The following is a 17728-nucleotide window of genomic DNA, read 5'->3' as shown; positions in this document are numbered from 1 at the left end:
TTGCTTTCAGGACAGCCTCATAAGCAGCTGGTCCTCAAAATCAGAACAGAAGATCAGAGTACCTACTGAAGGCTTGTTCCACTGCATTCAGACCACATATGTAGGCAAGGCTGCCTACATAAAAGAAATGATGGTGGGGTAAGTAACAGAGGGGCTACTCCAGATGAGGCATTTTTGCCAAGTTTCATGTAGGTGCTTGTGTAGCTATGTCCTAGAGCCATAATACAATTCCTAGGAGCTCAAGACTCTCATAAACATTATTTCTCTTAAACGTGCTGCTGGCAGTACCAAACAGCAATCTTAATGCACTGAAATACACACATTTGCCCAATCACTATATGGGGTGTAGTGCCATGCCCAGCATACGCTTGCACTCCTGGAGGTAGTTCCAAGTGAAAGCAAAACTTGTCTCTAGCTCACAAAGTCCACTGATGGTCAGCCTGTCTATGGCACAAGCCACCTTCTCTCCATTTATCTATTTCTTTATGCATAAAATCGCCTATTTTTACACTGCACACACCCCAGTGCTGCCTGAGTTATTCATTAAACATTAAGTAATTTTATTTCCAGCACTTCCTACTGCATTTGCAGATCTGTCCCAGTCAAAGACGGGTAGGTGCCACTACGAGCACCCTCACTCTAGTGAGGGCAGCAAGAGCTCTCATCTTTTCAAGGTAGCTGCTCTGGCTCTTGGCTCCCTCACAGACCCCTCCTGCTCATGCACATTCCTTCCTGCCACCATTGGAAAGCTAGTTACTCCCCCGAGGCAGTTTAAATCCTAAAAATGCATATTTACCACAGTGAAAAAAACCAAACAGCAATCCCTTTTTATGACACTACAAATCTGATTATTTATCATTTCTGCACCGCCTGCTTCTATTTGAGAGCCAATGTGAAGCCGCAGCCTCATCCTGCCTGGATTTTACTGTTGAGCTGCTCGTCCCTTTACAAACACCAGGACTGGGCTCTGCCAGCTTCCTGCTCCAGCCCCATGGCCCATTCCTGCTGACCTCACCTTCATCAGCAACAAAATTCACCATTGTCACTGCTGAAGGGCCAATTCATCCAATGAACAATCCAAGACTGCCTCATCAGCTCCAAACACATACAGATACTCTTCTGCATTCATCCCCATCGAAGTGGCACTTAACGAGTCAAAAGTATCTCCCAGTTTATGCACCCTTGTGTTCCTACAAGCCTTTAGCTTCTTCCCTGTAAGAACACAAGTGTGCACGCACAGCCATCACTGGGCTTTTGTTTAACTTTGGAGCATGCATCCAGTTAACCTTGTTAGCAAATCCTGCCGCTTCCCACAGTCAAACTTCTGTTGCCTAATGCCTCAAAAGCCTTTTGAAGATGGAAAGCAGGTTAGGCAGTATTATAAGAACCACTTATTACATATGTGTTTTATGATGGCAAGTGTTTAATGATGGCAACTGTTTAGCAAATTTTGAGTTCTAGAGAATCATTTAGTATTGAATTATTTTCCACTTCCAATTAATAAGTCTTTCAAAGGAAATCTTCGTGCAGACCCAACCTTGTTTGATACAAACATCTGGAACCTATTCAATGCAATTTTCAACATTCTTGTTTCCCATATCATCCATGCTACTAATGAGCAACATGTGTTCTGCTGGAAGAAAGTAACAGAAATGGGAGTAAGACACTAAAGGGGATAATACAACAACCCAAGAGCAGCTCATAACTGTGATGGATTTTATTCAAATTGTAAAGGCTAATATACATTCTGTTGTACTTCCATGGAGATTTCTACACTGTTGTCAGCTGAAAAGCATGACCAGCTCCTGCAGATTATGTCAATCTTTGCTGGAGGACACATGGCATGCTATAGTGGTTCCCATACACCACACCAGAGGATACAAGCTACACCAATGGGATATAACACTCCTTAGGAGAAGGACAGATCTGTTCTAATTGGATTTTGAATGAAGGAATGACACAAATCTAGTCATTATAAAGGAAGACAAAAAACTCAAAATCCAGACTTCAGCAACACTAGAGATCCCTGTGCTGTTGGGCACAAAGTAATATAAATGACTGCAGATCCTGCTAGAATTCATCACTTCATATGCTGAAAAGCGTATCTTGGAGGAGGCCGACTGTCCAAGCAGAGATTTCAGTATGTCCAAATGACGGACTTTCACAAATTTCTTTTGAAGAAGGTTAATTTAAGGGTATTTTTTTACATCAGCTAGTGACAATGACAACTGGAACAAGGAGGAAGAAAAGAGACAGGATCCTTCAACCTACTTTTGAATGATAACAGGGTTATGTAAAAACAAGAGGAGGGGAAGCCATTTTCTCTGGAACTGAAAAGCTTAAGATTCACTGCAGAGCACTTGACTAGATTTAGCAATAACTTCTTTCTATAACCTTTATCACTCATTTCTAAGGATACAAAGTGCATGGGCAAAAGGCCACTGTTCCTTGTGGAATAGTTACCACCTACACAACCTTCCTCTCATTAAGGGTTTCTCACCGAGGGAAGCATTTATACCAAATAGTTGTACTCAAAGATTCAAGCAACTTAGAATCTACAGAAAGGAGGAGTGCCTATCACTTAAAGTGAAAACATAAGTCATTACTATTATTTAGTATGGGTGGCGCTGTAACAACAACTATTAAATTCCTTCCTGCACACCCCTTCATGGAACACCACCTGGGAAGCCAAGTGGCTGGTGATTCAAATAGAGTAGAGGATAATGGAAAACCTCTACCATCAATACAAAGAGCGGCTTTTACTACAGGTGACCATGAAAAAACAGCTTCAACTCCTAAGTGAGCACTTGAGTAAGACATCCCTGCTCGGGTTCAGTCAATTTTGGCAAGCAGCCTGAAGTCCTGAGAGATGGAAAAGATGAGATGGTAAGAAATACCACAGCTGCTTTGTGATGAGAGGCAGTGGCATAGAGGAAACTGCAGTGTTTTTCCTCATAGAAAAGGAGAAGCATTTCCACCATGATCACCAACAAGAAGCTGGACTGTCAAAGACTCTTCCTGGACTATGCAATTTTCCTCTCTGAGTAAGTGTGACCACCGTAAGATGCAGGGGAGAGGAACAAGATATTGAAAGGAAGAATTGTACATAGGGCCTTCACACTAGCCAGTAGGAAGACTGAAGTAGAATATTACTATCCAAAGCATTTCGTATTTGTACAGATCTACTGCTGATTTTTGTATCTTCCAGACTGTTTGGCTGGGAGGAGGAGGAGAATGTTATGGTTTTCTTGTTCTATACAGCTCATGGCAGCAGTTCCAACTCTGAGGAAACACAGCACATGCAACACAAAATGATACTGCTGCTGATCTGCCATCATTTTGGTAAGCAGGAAGAAATTCAGTGCCAAACAAAATTTTGGGGGTGTTTTAATATCACTTTTCTGCCTTAGTATGTAGTCAGAGAAGGGTGGGACTAAAAAGATTGTAGATACATTCTAACAAAAAAAAAAAGCAAAAAAAAAAGCAACTTCTGGATGCTTTAAGAAGCAAATTTTAAAGTGTGGGGTGGGTTTTTCAGTTATTTAACCTTCATTTTCAAACCCTCCTAGCAATTACAATAGGATATGCTCAATACTGCAATAAAAGCTTTGATATTTTAGAGGGCTGGGGAATGAGATAAAAGCAATAAGCTTACAGTATTAAATAAATTCCATTCTTATTTGGATATTCTCTCCTCTTTGTCCTTTCTACATGTTTACTTTATACTAGGACAAAAAACCTCAGTGACATTTGGCCTTTTCACAGTATGTCCCAACACTTATGTAATATATTACTTAAAATAGATATATAGATACATCTACTAATATGTATATATTTTACAGTATGTCCCAACACTTACTTATGTACTTACTTTAAGTAAGATATCTAAGTAACATATCTACTAATAAGTAGAAGACCTACATATTAGGTCTTCTAAGCCTTTCCTCATGCAACTATGACTGCATTGAAATGCTGCAGGTATCTCCCTTCAATAAGACTACTTACATGAACTAGGAATTACCCACAAAGAGTATTTTAAACCTTAAAAGCTCACATTTTCCACATTTGTGGAGTAACTGATGAGAGTTCATTCAATCACTGCATCTTAACCACTGACTGGTATCGATGAACTTAGAGCAGATTCTACTTTAACAGAAGGAAAAGCAGACCCTTCGTGCACTGCAGCCAAAGCAGGACTGAAATAGAGTAAATGTTAATGAAGGCCCTTGAATGCATTTCAGGACTTTAGCAGAAACTGACAGAGGAACAAAAAGGTGTGTGAGAAAACAAACATGCACTGAAAATTAAGCGGGGGTACATGAAAAAGGTACTGAAACCACAAACACAGCATAGCTGTTGTACACAGGGCTGGGTAAGTTTTCCTTCATATCCTGATTTTTCAGGGAGTTCTTTTACCACCACATCTAGCACAGTCGTCTCAGCAATGAAAGAGTACTTTTCATGATGCAACTACTTTTGACTGAATTACCACAGGGGCGAGGGGGACAGGTTTAAAGTTACAGGGGAAAAGATTCATGGACATGGACTGATTTTGGCTGTTTTTAAAAACCAAACCAACCAAAACACCTCAAATCTCAACCTCCACATACATCTATTCTAAATGAGCTAAAAAACCTGAACTGAGAAGAGGAAGAAAACCCACTATATCCTCAAGAAATATTTAATACAGATGGCAAGATTTGGTTGTAGAAAGAGTTAAATAAAACGTATAAGCTGCACTAACTAAAACCATGTGCTTATGCAAAAACACAGCAGAGTTTCCCCATTCCAGTGCTTGAAGCCCACTGATCTTCAGCAACTCCCCTTCCTAACACTACCCTTGCTCCTTCTGTCTTTCTCAAAGGGAAAAAATACCCAAACCAATCATCTGGAACTATGCATTAATCTACATACCTTACGCTGGTTTCTGTTGTTAATGTTTCAGTCACACTCCTGCTCTGTGTGCTCCCAATCCCCAACTATCAACCCCCAATTAATTCCAATTCCACTATCACCAACTCTGCCCAGATTTATTCCATGTAGGGGCCAAACTATTCAATATTGTGTTTAAACTGCAATGTATTTTGATCCTCTATTTTCTGTAGTCTTTCTAGACGTTTCTGTGATGCACAGTAAAATCTACCTAGCATCTTCTGCCTGCCCACTGGGAATCACTAGGGCCCACAGATGACATGCCTCATACCTTTCTTGGGTTGCTGTTATGTTTGGTACAACCTTCTGATGCTGGTTTCTCCTTCTAAGCAAAGTAATCCTTTAGGCCTCTTTGGAGAACGTGTTGCAAGATATCCATTCTCACTGTTTCTAACCACTGGTAAAAACATGAGGTTTATCTCATCTGTTTAGCAGAGATGATCTAACTTCAAACGGTGCTTGCACAGATCTCACATTTTTTTCCATGCAGGAAAAAAAAAAAAAAAACACAAAATGAACAACAAACTACATTTCAAAAGTAGAAATGCTTTCTTCTACTTTCTTCAAAATAGGCTTCTATTGATGTTTTGTCCTTACCAGGACATAAAATTGATGCAAGTTCAATTGGAAAAGTTTACCATCAAATAGAGCTCAACTTCTGTAGCAATGTACTGCTATTTAGAAATAATTAATTATACTTAACCTACCCCTTTCATGAAAATAAGTAAATGATCAAGTCCAATTAATTCTTTATGCAGCAAAACTTATTTCAAAGGCTGAACGAGCACAGCAAAACTAGACAATGTCAGTAAGTCAGTATCTTGCTTAAAAAAAGAAACTCCATCTGTCTTGTTTATACACCTCAAATCAGTTAAACAGAAAAGTCAATGAGTTAAAAACCTGTTTGGTTTAACATCTGCTGAGCACAACTTTAAGATACAGCTATGCATGAGGCATAATCTTAGAAAACAAACATCTGCACCTGGAAAACAAAGAAGTCTTTCAAAGTAGATGTACTGTACCACAGAGCTCCATTTCATGTAACCTCTTTCTGACCAGAAGTACCGTCAGATCTCTACCTTCTCTTGAGGTCTGCAGCAAAACATTGCTTATGGGAATTCCTCTCTAGTATTTTTCCATGCTTAAACATCCAAATACTTCCATACATGTTCTCTCTCTCTTCTCATCCCTTCTCCCAAGCGAGTATTTGAAAAACACGCCACTAACACAAGAGCATCTTTTTAAACTGTATAAACAGAACAGCATGAATGTGTTGACTTTCATTTAAATATATCCAGAAAACACAACCTCTGTTTTCCATGCCCAAGAACTGAAAACAAAGTAGTCCACTATTCATATTTCAGAAAGGGTTGACAAGTTTTTCCCATTGGTATCCTCAACTAGTAGAAACAGACAAGTTTCCAGCAACTGGTCTAAAACTCAAGTGTAAGTCATGCTCTTGTACAAGTCTCAGGTCCATGGAGCTCCTATCCTTTTTCAGCAGTAGCTAACATTACTCAGACTGAGGGCTTTCCCCACCCCAGACACGGCTGTATTTCAGAGATGCCTGACTTCCATCACAAATTCTCTAAAATGCAAGTAAATCATTTTGCCTTAACAGCCTTAATGGAAGAACCAAATGTAGCATTCAGTTTTCACCAATGCTAATGGATGAATTTGTCTTAAGCACCATGATTGTACAAAAAGGAAAAAATGAACAAATTATTTGTAATATTCCTTGTTCATTATTCCAAACAGCAGCCAAACTTCTTGTTGTGAAAGTCTCTTTTCCCCAGAGATAGCCCATAAATTCTCTCAGATTTATCCCTCTTTACCGTAGAAAGGATAGGAAGTTGCATGAAAACAATGAATGGGAAGTGCACTTTTTATCAGACAACGACAGGAAGCATTCTGCTTGGTTTACATGAGAGCTCTGTATTAGGGCCAAAAGCTGGGGCGGCGAGGGAGGAAGACTATGAAAATGAAATGCCTGCTTAGAACAAAAATAGCTTAAATAGGCTTCAAAACCATTGTATTTTCAATAAATTGAAACTCCTTAAACCATCTTACCCACACTACTGCTGTTACTGTAATGAGTAAATTGAAGATGACAGAGAGGAAATGCCAGACTTCATAAAATCAGTTTCAAGAGGCAAAGAGAAAGAACCATACTTGCCTTCATGATCAGCTACACAGGAATTCATGCATCATCAAAAAGCATGCATAAAAACACACGCAAACATAAATCAGACCTCAGCAGTCTATGCTTATTTAAGAAAAAAAAAGTCTTTTGAGCCTCTCAGCAAAGTGTTACCTACTTAAATTGCAAATGTATACTTCAGTTCTTTGTATACTGGTACTCTGGAAGGTGCTGATACAAGTTCTAATGATTTTCAAACCAGCACATGAAGTGTTAATATCCCATCTGAGGCAGCATCAATAACTATAGAAGGTGGTACCAAAATACACAGTAATAGTAAGATTATACAAGATACTCAATTGGGGGCAGGATTTTTGGTTTAAGAGGATTTTGTTTACACTTGATCCCCACTGACTTCCATTTGGAGATACATGCACAGCCATCTTTTTGCCCAAAATACATGGTGCTGTACTGGTTGTCCAAGGGGCACTACCACGCAGTTAAGAGTTTATAGCCCAAGTCTTACCTGATGGCTAATGAGAGTACCCTCAAGGAGATCAGAAGAGATTAAAGATGTCTCATGTTAACTGAATCAGGGTGCAAACCAACCAGAGTTGATAGCTACTCTTTCAATTTCCAGGCTTTTATAATTGTTGTTACTGGAACTATTAGACACTCAATAAACATTTCTAAACCATTACAGCATTAGAGACTTCTACAAACCATTAACAGATTTTCCCTTAATTCAGAACATGAGCATCATTTTTGATAGGTCATCCAAGCTCCAAAATAAATTCATAGCTAAAGTTTTCCTTTTTATTTAATTTCTTTTATTTGGGCCCAAATTGCTGCTTCTCCTTCACACAAAGACACACTGAATTTTCAGGGGCTCTGTCTGCACCTTTTTTTTCGCTATGCACTCCTTTCCACAGCTCTCAAACTTCTCTGTAATTTGTTTTCTGCTCTATACAGCCCTTATTATTACATTAAACAGTTCCTATGCAGTCACTCGGTTTCACCAGCACTTGTCATTCACTGCAGCTACATACATACAAAGGACTCTTCTTTCAGTAAGAAGCCATGCTTTTTTATCTATCAATTGGCTTATTGGCAAGTCATTTTTTGGTCTTCAAAGAGGAAATAATGCATTCTGGATGTTGATGCATATTGATGCACACACATCTGGAGAGAGAGAAGTGACTTCCTTGCAAAGATATCTTTCTGATGAGTGAGATGTGGAGTACCAGAGGGTGCAGCTTTAAGCTCAACAGCAACTTGCATGCAATCTTCTTCTGCTTGAACTTTGTCACTACCCCTGGGGGCACATGGGAGACTTCTCATTCATGTCTAACACATCTGAACAACAGGCTAGCAGTCACTGCCTCTAATCCTTGGCCAGTACTGGAACATGTGGACCCTGCTTGCAACACCAGGCATTCAGTGAAAAGCAGATGAAAAAGGCTTTTTGCTTTGGTTCCCTCTCCTGCCCCTTGGTTTTGCCTGTCAGAAGCCCTTCTATGCTGGTGTATAGGTGCTCCACTCCAGCATGAAGCTTTATAAGCCTTCCCCTCCCTAATCCCAGCTAGCACGTCAGGAACATCACTTTATACTAAAAAAGGGAACATCTGCTCAGTGCCGAATGTGGAGAAGATCTGATAAACACGCCGCTGGCCACAGAGTCAGAACAAGAGCCGCAGCTTTGAAACGCATGATGCACATGCTGCCAGCCAGACCGGGATGTGTTGGAGCTGCTTTTCCCACCTCCTCAGCTGCAAACGGGCTGGAAATGTTCAGCAGTGGACAGGCCCCTTCATAAAAGGCAAAAACGTTGCTCCGTTACTTGGGCTTCCAGCTGTGGCAGCTGGCAACTGCTTGCCTTTGTCCCATCAAAGCAGCGGGCCTCAAAAGCAGCACAAGCCAAAGGGAAGGAAACAGTCTTGGGAGAAGATGGCTCCACAACTGAAAGAGCACCAGCCCTTTCCTAATTAAAAATAACAAGATTCCAAGTTCAATTGAAGGTTGAATTCCTGTAACTGACCCTTTAAGGATGAGTTCACTAAACGTCTCACTGCACAAACCTTGAAAACCGATCCTTGTCAAATGCTTAAGCAAAACAAATCTTCCCTCCTCAAAACACTTAAAGTTTCAGCCTTGCCTTGAAAAAAGTAAAAACTTCATGCAAAAAAAAAAGGGGGGGGGGAAGCAAAAACTGCTATACTCTTCCCCATCCCCCACTCAGTTAACCAACTCTGCTCAGCCTCTGTTGCAGAATCAGCAAGGAAATCAGTTCTGGAATATGCCCTGCTACAGGTTTTCTCTTCAGACTTGCTAATTTTATTATCTGGTTTGTTTTTAACAAGGAAAGACCCTGTACCCAAAATGTTTGACTCTGCATAAAGGAGAGGAGGCAACATTCCTCCAGTACCGAGGAATGTTTATGTAGTCCTTGATCTATCCTGAACTCAAGGACAGCATCCCCTTGGACAGGGGAACAGTGTCCACACTCCCCTATCTGAAAGCTATAAAATTAAATGCTGCCAAATGTTTTTCCAAGTTCATCAAGGTACCTCAGGCAAGTTGGCTGAATCAGGCTGGTGTTGAAGATAGCTCAAACTACAGCTCAATCTCTAACAAGGGCTATAAATGTAACAGAACAGTGGTACTAGAACTGTGGTCCACAGGTCATTGATGGCTCAGCTGCCCATACATGGTCTGTGGTATGTGTAACCATACTTCAAAAGGGTTGACTACACACCTGGGTATTGCTGCAGAAGACAAAACTATCCCATGTTTCTGAGTTGCTAGGAACAGAAGTCAATCGGAACAGCCATCAGTAAGCGCCATCAGTAAGCGCCATCAGTAAGCAGCTGACCTGCTTACTTTAAGGCTTTAAGAAGCATTTATCTTCACTATTTCCATATATGCCAATTATTCCTCAAAAAACATCTCCCATTTCTGATTCAAAATAAGAAAAAAAACCCTTATGTTAGTTTTCAAGCTCCTCAGAAAAGATACACATTAATCTATAAAGCCCATTTAGATCTGATTACCTTAAGCAAAAGAACAAACATATGTTAATAGAGATCCACAGGCATCTGCCTATGTTTTATAAACAGTGTCAAGCGACATATTGTAGAACAAGACCAAAGAGAGTTTTCTAAAGTCCACATGCCAGAATCTTTAAAACATTGTTTAAAATACTTATTACCAAATATTAAATTCCCTGCTGTGTGACAAGCTCAGCTACAAAATTACTTTAACTCTCAAGATAGGCAAGTAACTCCAACAATAAAAAAGAAAGGCCTACCAAACCTTGCAGCTGCCTTTTCTGTTTAAAACAGAAGCGTCATTACAGCAGAAATACAAAGTGCCTTTAAGTTATCATGGTAATAGGCCTTAGCCTTGCAAGCTAATCCCCAGAGTCATTTTTTAAGCCATATGAGTGCAGTCAGCATTGGCTGACGGTAGGCGTGATGGCTCATGTAGTTCAGCAAGACCATGGATATTCCTAAAGTCAGCAACCAGCTCAACTTTGCTCAATGTATTCAAAAGCTTGCAACCTTCCCCCCCCCCGCCCCTTCCCCAACCAAACATAAGAACACACCTTAAAAGATGTTCCTCATGCAATTTTAGTAGTGAAGAATCAGGGAATTCAGGTTTTGCTGCTACAATTACAATCTCCCTCCTTTGTATCTACTCTCAATTTGTACTTGAGATGAAAAACTTCAATTTATTAGCCTAAACAAGCCTCCAACGTGAAAAATCAGAAGACAGCTAACAGACTAAATGAAACACTTAGAGCATCTTAAATACAGATGAATGCTCCAGTGGTCAAAAAGTAGCTCAAAGTAGGATTAAAATAACGTTGTTTCTAAGAATTGCATGTATTTCAATGCCTGCATCCATTCCACCCAACTAGCTGTTAGGGTCATGCCAAAAATGACCAACTGCTGCCAGGTACCTGTACAAAGATACCAGCCACTCCAGTACAGGGAGATGATCAGTCAGAGCCACCGTACACAGAGCTGGGAACCAGAAAGTCTGAATCAGCAACACAGAATTTAAATGACAAAATTCAAATCCCTTTACATTATTGCTTTTTACTATGCAGGGTGACTTGATAGGCAGTTTGTTGCCTCAAAGGAGGAAAAAGCTTTCTATGGGAAGAAAAAAAGCACCTCTGATTCAGACCAGCTTTGAAAGCATCTTGTCATGAAGAGCTGTATCTATGGTCTTTAACCATAAAAAACCTTTGTTAAAAATTAAGGAATAAGCATTTCCTCAATAACAAAGAGGTTTATTTGCTGGGCACAGTATCTGTTCAGATCAAGGGCATGTTTTTTTCTCGTCTGGTGCTGCTTCTATTAAACTGTCGATATTCAAAGAATTACATAAATACATCTGCTCTTCAAGCTCACTGCTTTTGGATTATAGTTATGAAAAGCAGAAAACATCTTTGTTTTTTCCTCCCCAAACTGGAAGAAATTGAACTTTGTCCTCTTCATAAGGCTGACTCAACAGGATGAGTGGAATACAAGTGCAGAGGTCAAGTGGCCTGAGAAATCCCTGTTGCAAATCTCCACACAAAAAGGCTGATTAGAAGCAACAGAAACAATACCTGAACATTAACAAGCTCAGTGCTTACACCACACTCTGAAAACAGGCTCTGTTTGAAGTGTGATGTTACATATTAAACTCAACTTTTAAACTAATATTGAAGTGGGAAAAATAACTAACCAACCCTCCACTAGTCCAGAGGCCATTCCACCATAGCTCTGTGTTACCACCATCACAGTGAAGTTATCTCCAAGCAAGATGACCTAAACCAGAAACGCCCGGTCCTAAGACCTAGACAAATATTTTTCAGAGTATTTTCAAAGAGTCAAGGATCTGAGGCTATTGAAATTCTTGCACTCAGCAAAACAGGTCCTGCTTTCCTAAATACGTAACTATCATTTAAAAGGAAGCTTAGCACATAAGATAAATGCTTTGCCCCTGTGTGACTCCAGGGCCATATTTTCCACTTTTATAACCTGTTAACATTACTACCACTAATTTATAGAGCAAAAGAAAATTAGCAGTTGAAAAAGTGAGCTTGTCCTTAGGCAAAAAAAAAAAAAACCAACAAAAAAACCACCTTGATTGCTTTTAAATGAGACTTGAAATTACTGTATTTACCTAACACAGTTCTTTTTGAACTATTTACACAACAAACACCACTTGTGATTTACATCTTCCCTAAAAAAAACAAACCCAACATATTGTTACACACAATGAAAGAGAAACTGAAGGTCTAAGTATGCAATGATACAGCACTTGGCCAGAATACCACTTTACAGCATATGCCCCATGATCTCTCCAATTCTTTCCTTCAGTCTTTGCTGTCTGCTTTTTCTTTTCACAGCTTTGCACTCTTCTCAGTCAAACTCTGTATTTACTTCCTTAAGCTGAATGAACATAAATGTCTTGGTTGATAACATCTTGTTCACAGTTCTTGCTGTAAGTTCAAGAACACCTTTGCCAGTCTGTTTCATACCGTTTTTCATTATAATCTCTTTGGGGCAGGTATTACTTGGGCCTTAGCAAAAGGATATCCATTCTGCTGGACTTACAAGCACCCAAACTTAGCTATTCCTATCTGCATAAACATTATGTGTCACTAGGTCATCACAACGGAAGTCCATGTTGCAGGAGGATAACAAGCATGACGTGTTTTAACACACAAGTGTTATCTTGTTTGACCAGATAGTACCATGTGTCAAATCACAGCATAACCCAGCCCCATGAATGTTGTGAGATGCCAATTATATGGGGAAAAAGAAGACTGTGTGCACCAAAAAAGTTTCTATAACAAACAGAAATGCTAGTCTCAAAAGGCTGAAAGAGCTTTAACACCAAAAAGCTACCTAGTTTTTTAGGGGACAAATACATCTACGTTTTCAACAAATGCTGCTTTGAGTATTACCTATGTTTGTGGTTTGCTTTTCAATACAAAGTGATTCTTTTGGTAGGCATCATGTAGCCATGCTGTAGCCTTCAACTCAAACTTTTAAAGGTTATCCTTTCGACATAAAATTGAGCTTCCTTATGCTTCAGCACAGCAGTAATCAGAAAGAAACCTATAAACAGCATTACAACATTAAAGAACAATTTTTCAATGTCAAAAATATCCACAAGTTAAACTGTATTATACATTTATCTGGTTTTTAATTGAAAGCTAATTTGGGGATTGTGTAAGAACTTCCGTAGTTCATTCTTCCTTCAAAGATTTGGCGGGAGTTTTTCAAACAACAAGCCTTAGGTCTGGTAGTCTGCTTTGTAAATAAAGTCTAAAGGGTATTATCCACACAAAGAGCTGAAGGTCACTACTCATTATCTCATTATACGGCCTAAGTATGTAATGTGTTTTCTTCTGGGATGTGATAATTAGCTTTGTGTTTCTTTGTTTTTAACAAGAACTTGAAGATACCGGAATCTCTTAAGGAAGCAGTGAATCATATTGGAAGGCTGTGTGCAGTAAGAATCAAAGTTACAGCCCTTCCTAGAACTTGCAATTTCATGGCCTCCACTTCCCAAAGGAATCTGCTCTTGGATCCCTGCTTTTAGGAAAACAGCTCCAAATGAACACGAGTACCAATACGCCAGAATTTTCTGGTGAGGAACATCTCAATATACACATTCAGAAAAAGAAAATTCATTCTAAACAAGCCACAAAATCCACAGAGACACCACGTGTTTTCCTTTCCATTGAGGATTTAAATCATGGTAATATACTTGCAGTTTAATCAAGTTAGGGCCAGCAAGTATGTATACTGTAAAGCAGCCAAGTCCTAAAATCATTCCCTTAAACCCAGCATACATGCTGAACACTGTAGCAGCACATACCTCCTTCAACTCCCATTGAAATCCACAGGTTCTTGTGTGGATGCTGGGGTTTTATTATCTCACAGGGTCAAGCTCTTAGTCCTTCATCAGGCAAGAATTCAGATGAAATCCATGGGAGATTTGCCAGAGAAAGGACTAAATGGAGAGTGAGAAAGGATGACTCTAAACAACTTGGGAGCAGATCTTTATAGGGAACAGAGAGCATGCATATTGTACGTCTGATTCATAGGGAGTTATTTAGCTCATGCAGATGGCAGCCACATGTAAAAAGATTTGGCCGTATATATCCTATACTTGCACCTCTTCTTCATTAAAAGAAAGAATGGCTCATCACTGAACAGGCATGATTCTGATTATCTCGAACGTACATTTTAACAGAATGAGTCAGGAATGAGATTCAGTCAAAGCTGCTAAAGTAGCCATAAAAGTATGTAACTTCAATTGTAAAATAAAGCACTTACTAATCAGTACCCTTGAGGTTCTTCTCTGCCCTTTAGACCCCCACCAGAAATGAAACTAACCCCACACCACAACAAAATCATTCTCAACAGAAAAGTAAAATTGCTCACTTAAGAAATCTCTCTCAAAAGGTGATCCGCAATATCAGTCAGAGCTCTTAAATGAATTACTAATGCCTCTCTTTCCACTTCCCTTGAGGTAAAGTTTTGCTTAAGAACTTCCTTACTAAATGATACCACTCTCTTCTTTCTACCTAGGAAAGAATTCAATGCCCTGCTCTGTGCACCCCTTCTTCCTTTCCAAAATGCAAAAGCATTTTCTCCTTCCTCACCTCCTTCTGCTCATTTCTTTCCTTATTAAGCACGTGCTCTTTGTGTTATCCTACTGGATTACTCCCCATATAGTTTTGACACGGCATCTGAAGAAATGCAGAGATGCAGTTCTACAAGAGTTAACCGAGTCCACATTTTGCTAATGTACTGACCAGCTGCTTGTTAGCTGTAACCACAAGGAGCATGCACACTGGCAGTTAACTGTTAAATGCATTTGCAAAACTATTAATAAGCTCAAATAATTCAAGCCCAGGACATAAGTACAGTGTATACTCCCAGGCGAGCAACAGATATAAAAAGAGAACTGAGATGGCCTCCATATGAAATCACAATGGCTCTTCTCCTCAAGTCATCTTTTATTGACTTTTGCCCCCCCTTTTTTTTTCTTATTTAAAGGGAAATTGGTGAAAGGAGTTTTAACTCAGGAAATAAGTCATTTGTGCCCAATGCTAACATAACCTTTATAAGGCATGTATCACAGTATCACTGCTGCCTGGAAAAAAAGTCTCAGGGAACCTCAAAGCTGATTCAGGTTTCATGAAAATATAAAATGTTCACACACACACACACACACACACACACACACACACACACACATCTAAAGTACCTCCCTTGCAGAGACCCCACAGAGCTGAAATCCATCTCTCTGTATGGCAAGGGTTCAAATCCCATTTAACGGCTTGTCTGAAGAAAGCAAGAGCCCCCTTGACACTATGGGCAGCAGGGACTCGCACAGGGAACCCTACTGCCAGTGATGCAGTGCAAGTAATTGTCTTTTCCAGTACACAGAAACTCTAGATGCTCCTTCTTGAATGATCAAACAAACAAGGCTTCAAGGAGGGGAAAAAACAAAAGGCAGGTAGATTCTGTAAAAACTAACCACAAAATATTAATTAAATGTAAAAGCCTGAGGATGTTCATGCTGCAAGAACACAGAAGCTTTCTCACCACAACTTAACTGGAAGCAGATACCACAATGAGCAAGGTGGCTTTTTCCTTCCAGCAAAAAGACAAACCAACAATCCAGCCCTACATAGGGGTGAGCAGTGAGAAACCTTACAAGTGAGACTTTCAAAGTGACTTGGCAACATTTACAACAGCATAACTCTGTTTTCAAGTGCAATCAGTAAAGGATAGCGGTACTTAGAAAACAGTCTCAATATTCTCTAACTTACTAGATGCAAAATAACTTTGCAGTGGAGTCAGCAGTCTGTGGGGCCTCATACATACTTTGCAAGCTTTGAAACAATCCCCCAGAAAGAGCATTAAAAGTGAGTAATATCCCTTCCTGTTAAACATTAGAGGTACACATAAGAACTGTCTCTGAGTCAGCACTTGGTGTTGGCAGTCCGCAGAGTAAAATCTGCTTTGCTGGAATTTGTAACAATCCAAGTGTGCCCACTGCTATGCATCTCACATACCCATATATGTATTTTTTTAGTTAGTACTATTATTCTTGTAGAATAAAATAACAGTCAAATGACCCACTTCAACATATCCATAATTAGGGGGTAACATAAGGTTTTGATTTTGGGGAAAAAAGCTAGGCACTATCCTTCCCAGCTGACAAAAGTTGGATATAAAACAAATAGCATTTTAATACAAACTGATGCATTTTAATACGAACAACACTTACTCAAAGCAAACAAAGAACCCAATGCAGGGCCCGGTTAAATCACCCTAAGGGTTCTTTCATACTGTTTGATAGGGTTGAGATAAACTCAGATGTTTCAGGAACACTGCAACCTAACGCCCCAAGTGTGAAGGGCTCCAGCTCAGTCCAGATTCACTTACTGCCTCTCATCTAACCATTTTAATAGGAAAAGCATGCGAGTTTCAACATCCCATCTTACAACGGTGCATTTCCTTTCCATAATGTATTGTTGGAATTTCCATAATGTAGCATTGGAATCTGCTATGTTGGCAAACCCTTCCTATTGGTACAGTTACATCAGTTACATGAACAAAAAAGCATTTCTGACAACCTTTTGTATATTTTTAGGGTAAGGAGGCTGAGCTAAGGCAGTAAATCAAATGACTTTGTTACCATATGTTCCAATTCTGACAGGATATGTTTTACTCAGTAGATGCAGTATAAATGTGCCACCAGGTGAACCACAGATGAAGCTACTCAAAGTACTTGAACAATACTTCAATACTTGACTTCTATAAGAGGAAATACAGTTTTGATCTAGTACAAACATGAACTGCTACAAAAAAAAAAAAAAACAAAACAAAGGGAGGCCACTACTCCTGCCACCTACCTTCAAGAGTCCCTGTGTTTGCTCTAGCAATCATGAAGGTGCAGGGAAAAATCAACTGCTCTTCTAGGACTTCAAAAGTTCTCATGTAAACACACAGGAGCCAGGCTGAAACTTACTCTTCCTATCAGTGAAAAAGTGGTTAAACTTCCATTCCTTTCAATGAACTTAACACACATTATTTTACTAACAGCTCATGAGATTTGTGATCATTTATTGGCTGTACAACTGAGAGGCAGCCTTCACATTACATTGCAAGGGAAGTTACTTGGTTAAGCATAAGCCTTACTATCCACACTTTAAAAAAAACACCTTCTACTGATCCATCTGAAGAGTGGTACCACCATTTTCTAATGGAATACAAACAACTGAATAAACAGACACACCCCTGAGGTCAACACAGACCTGACTCACAAGAGAGAAACAAGGCAGAGCAGCTCAGCAGTCCCACTGCTCTCATCCCTACTCCCAATGCCACAAGATTGCCTGGAAAAGAAGAATGAAGTTCTTGTTCAGCACAAACACTCTTCTCTATGGATAACAAGGCTACAATAACAAATCAAACATATTCAGAAATAAAGCACGGAAGTGTACTCCCATTCACCAATTCTTTAACGGCCCTTAATATAATCATGAACAGTTTAGTTAACCACCTAGGACAGTCAACTGCAGCTTTCATTCACCATAAATGCAGAGAGAGACCCCACATATAACACAGA

General features: G+C 39.6%; 1 protein-coding gene across 4 annotated transcripts in view; it reads right to left on the bottom strand.

Annotated features, from left to right (window-relative positions):
* TGFBR3 (transforming growth factor beta receptor 3) overlaps positions 1-17728 on the bottom strand; it is a 116995-nt gene that overhangs the window by 75095 nt on the left and 24172 nt on the right. For 2 of the 4 annotated variants that reach the window (XM_061465512.1, XM_061465513.1), the window contains exon 1: positions 17013-17061. The exons of 1 other annotated variant lie outside the window; for it this stretch is intronic. In XM_061465512.1, coding sequence (XP_061321496.1) covers positions 17013-17046 — 34 coding nt within the window. In that variant the 5' untranslated portion in view covers positions 17047-17061. Of the gene's footprint in view, positions 1-17012; positions 17062-17395; positions 17496-17728 lie in introns of those variants that run through there. One more of the 4 variants, XM_061465515.1, reaches the window with a different exon arrangement.

This window comes from Pezoporus flaviventris, unplaced genomic scaffold, assembly GCF_033815535.1.
Source record: "Pezoporus flaviventris isolate CSIRO_AGI_PZ_B2104156 unplaced genomic scaffold, CSIRO_AGI_Pfla_v1 ptg000040l, whole genome shotgun sequence".
NCBI lineage: Eukaryota > Metazoa > Chordata > Aves > Psittaciformes > Psittacidae > Pezoporus > Pezoporus flaviventris.
Note: the sequence above shows the minus strand (reverse complement) of the source record. Positions and strands in the feature narration are given on the sequence as shown.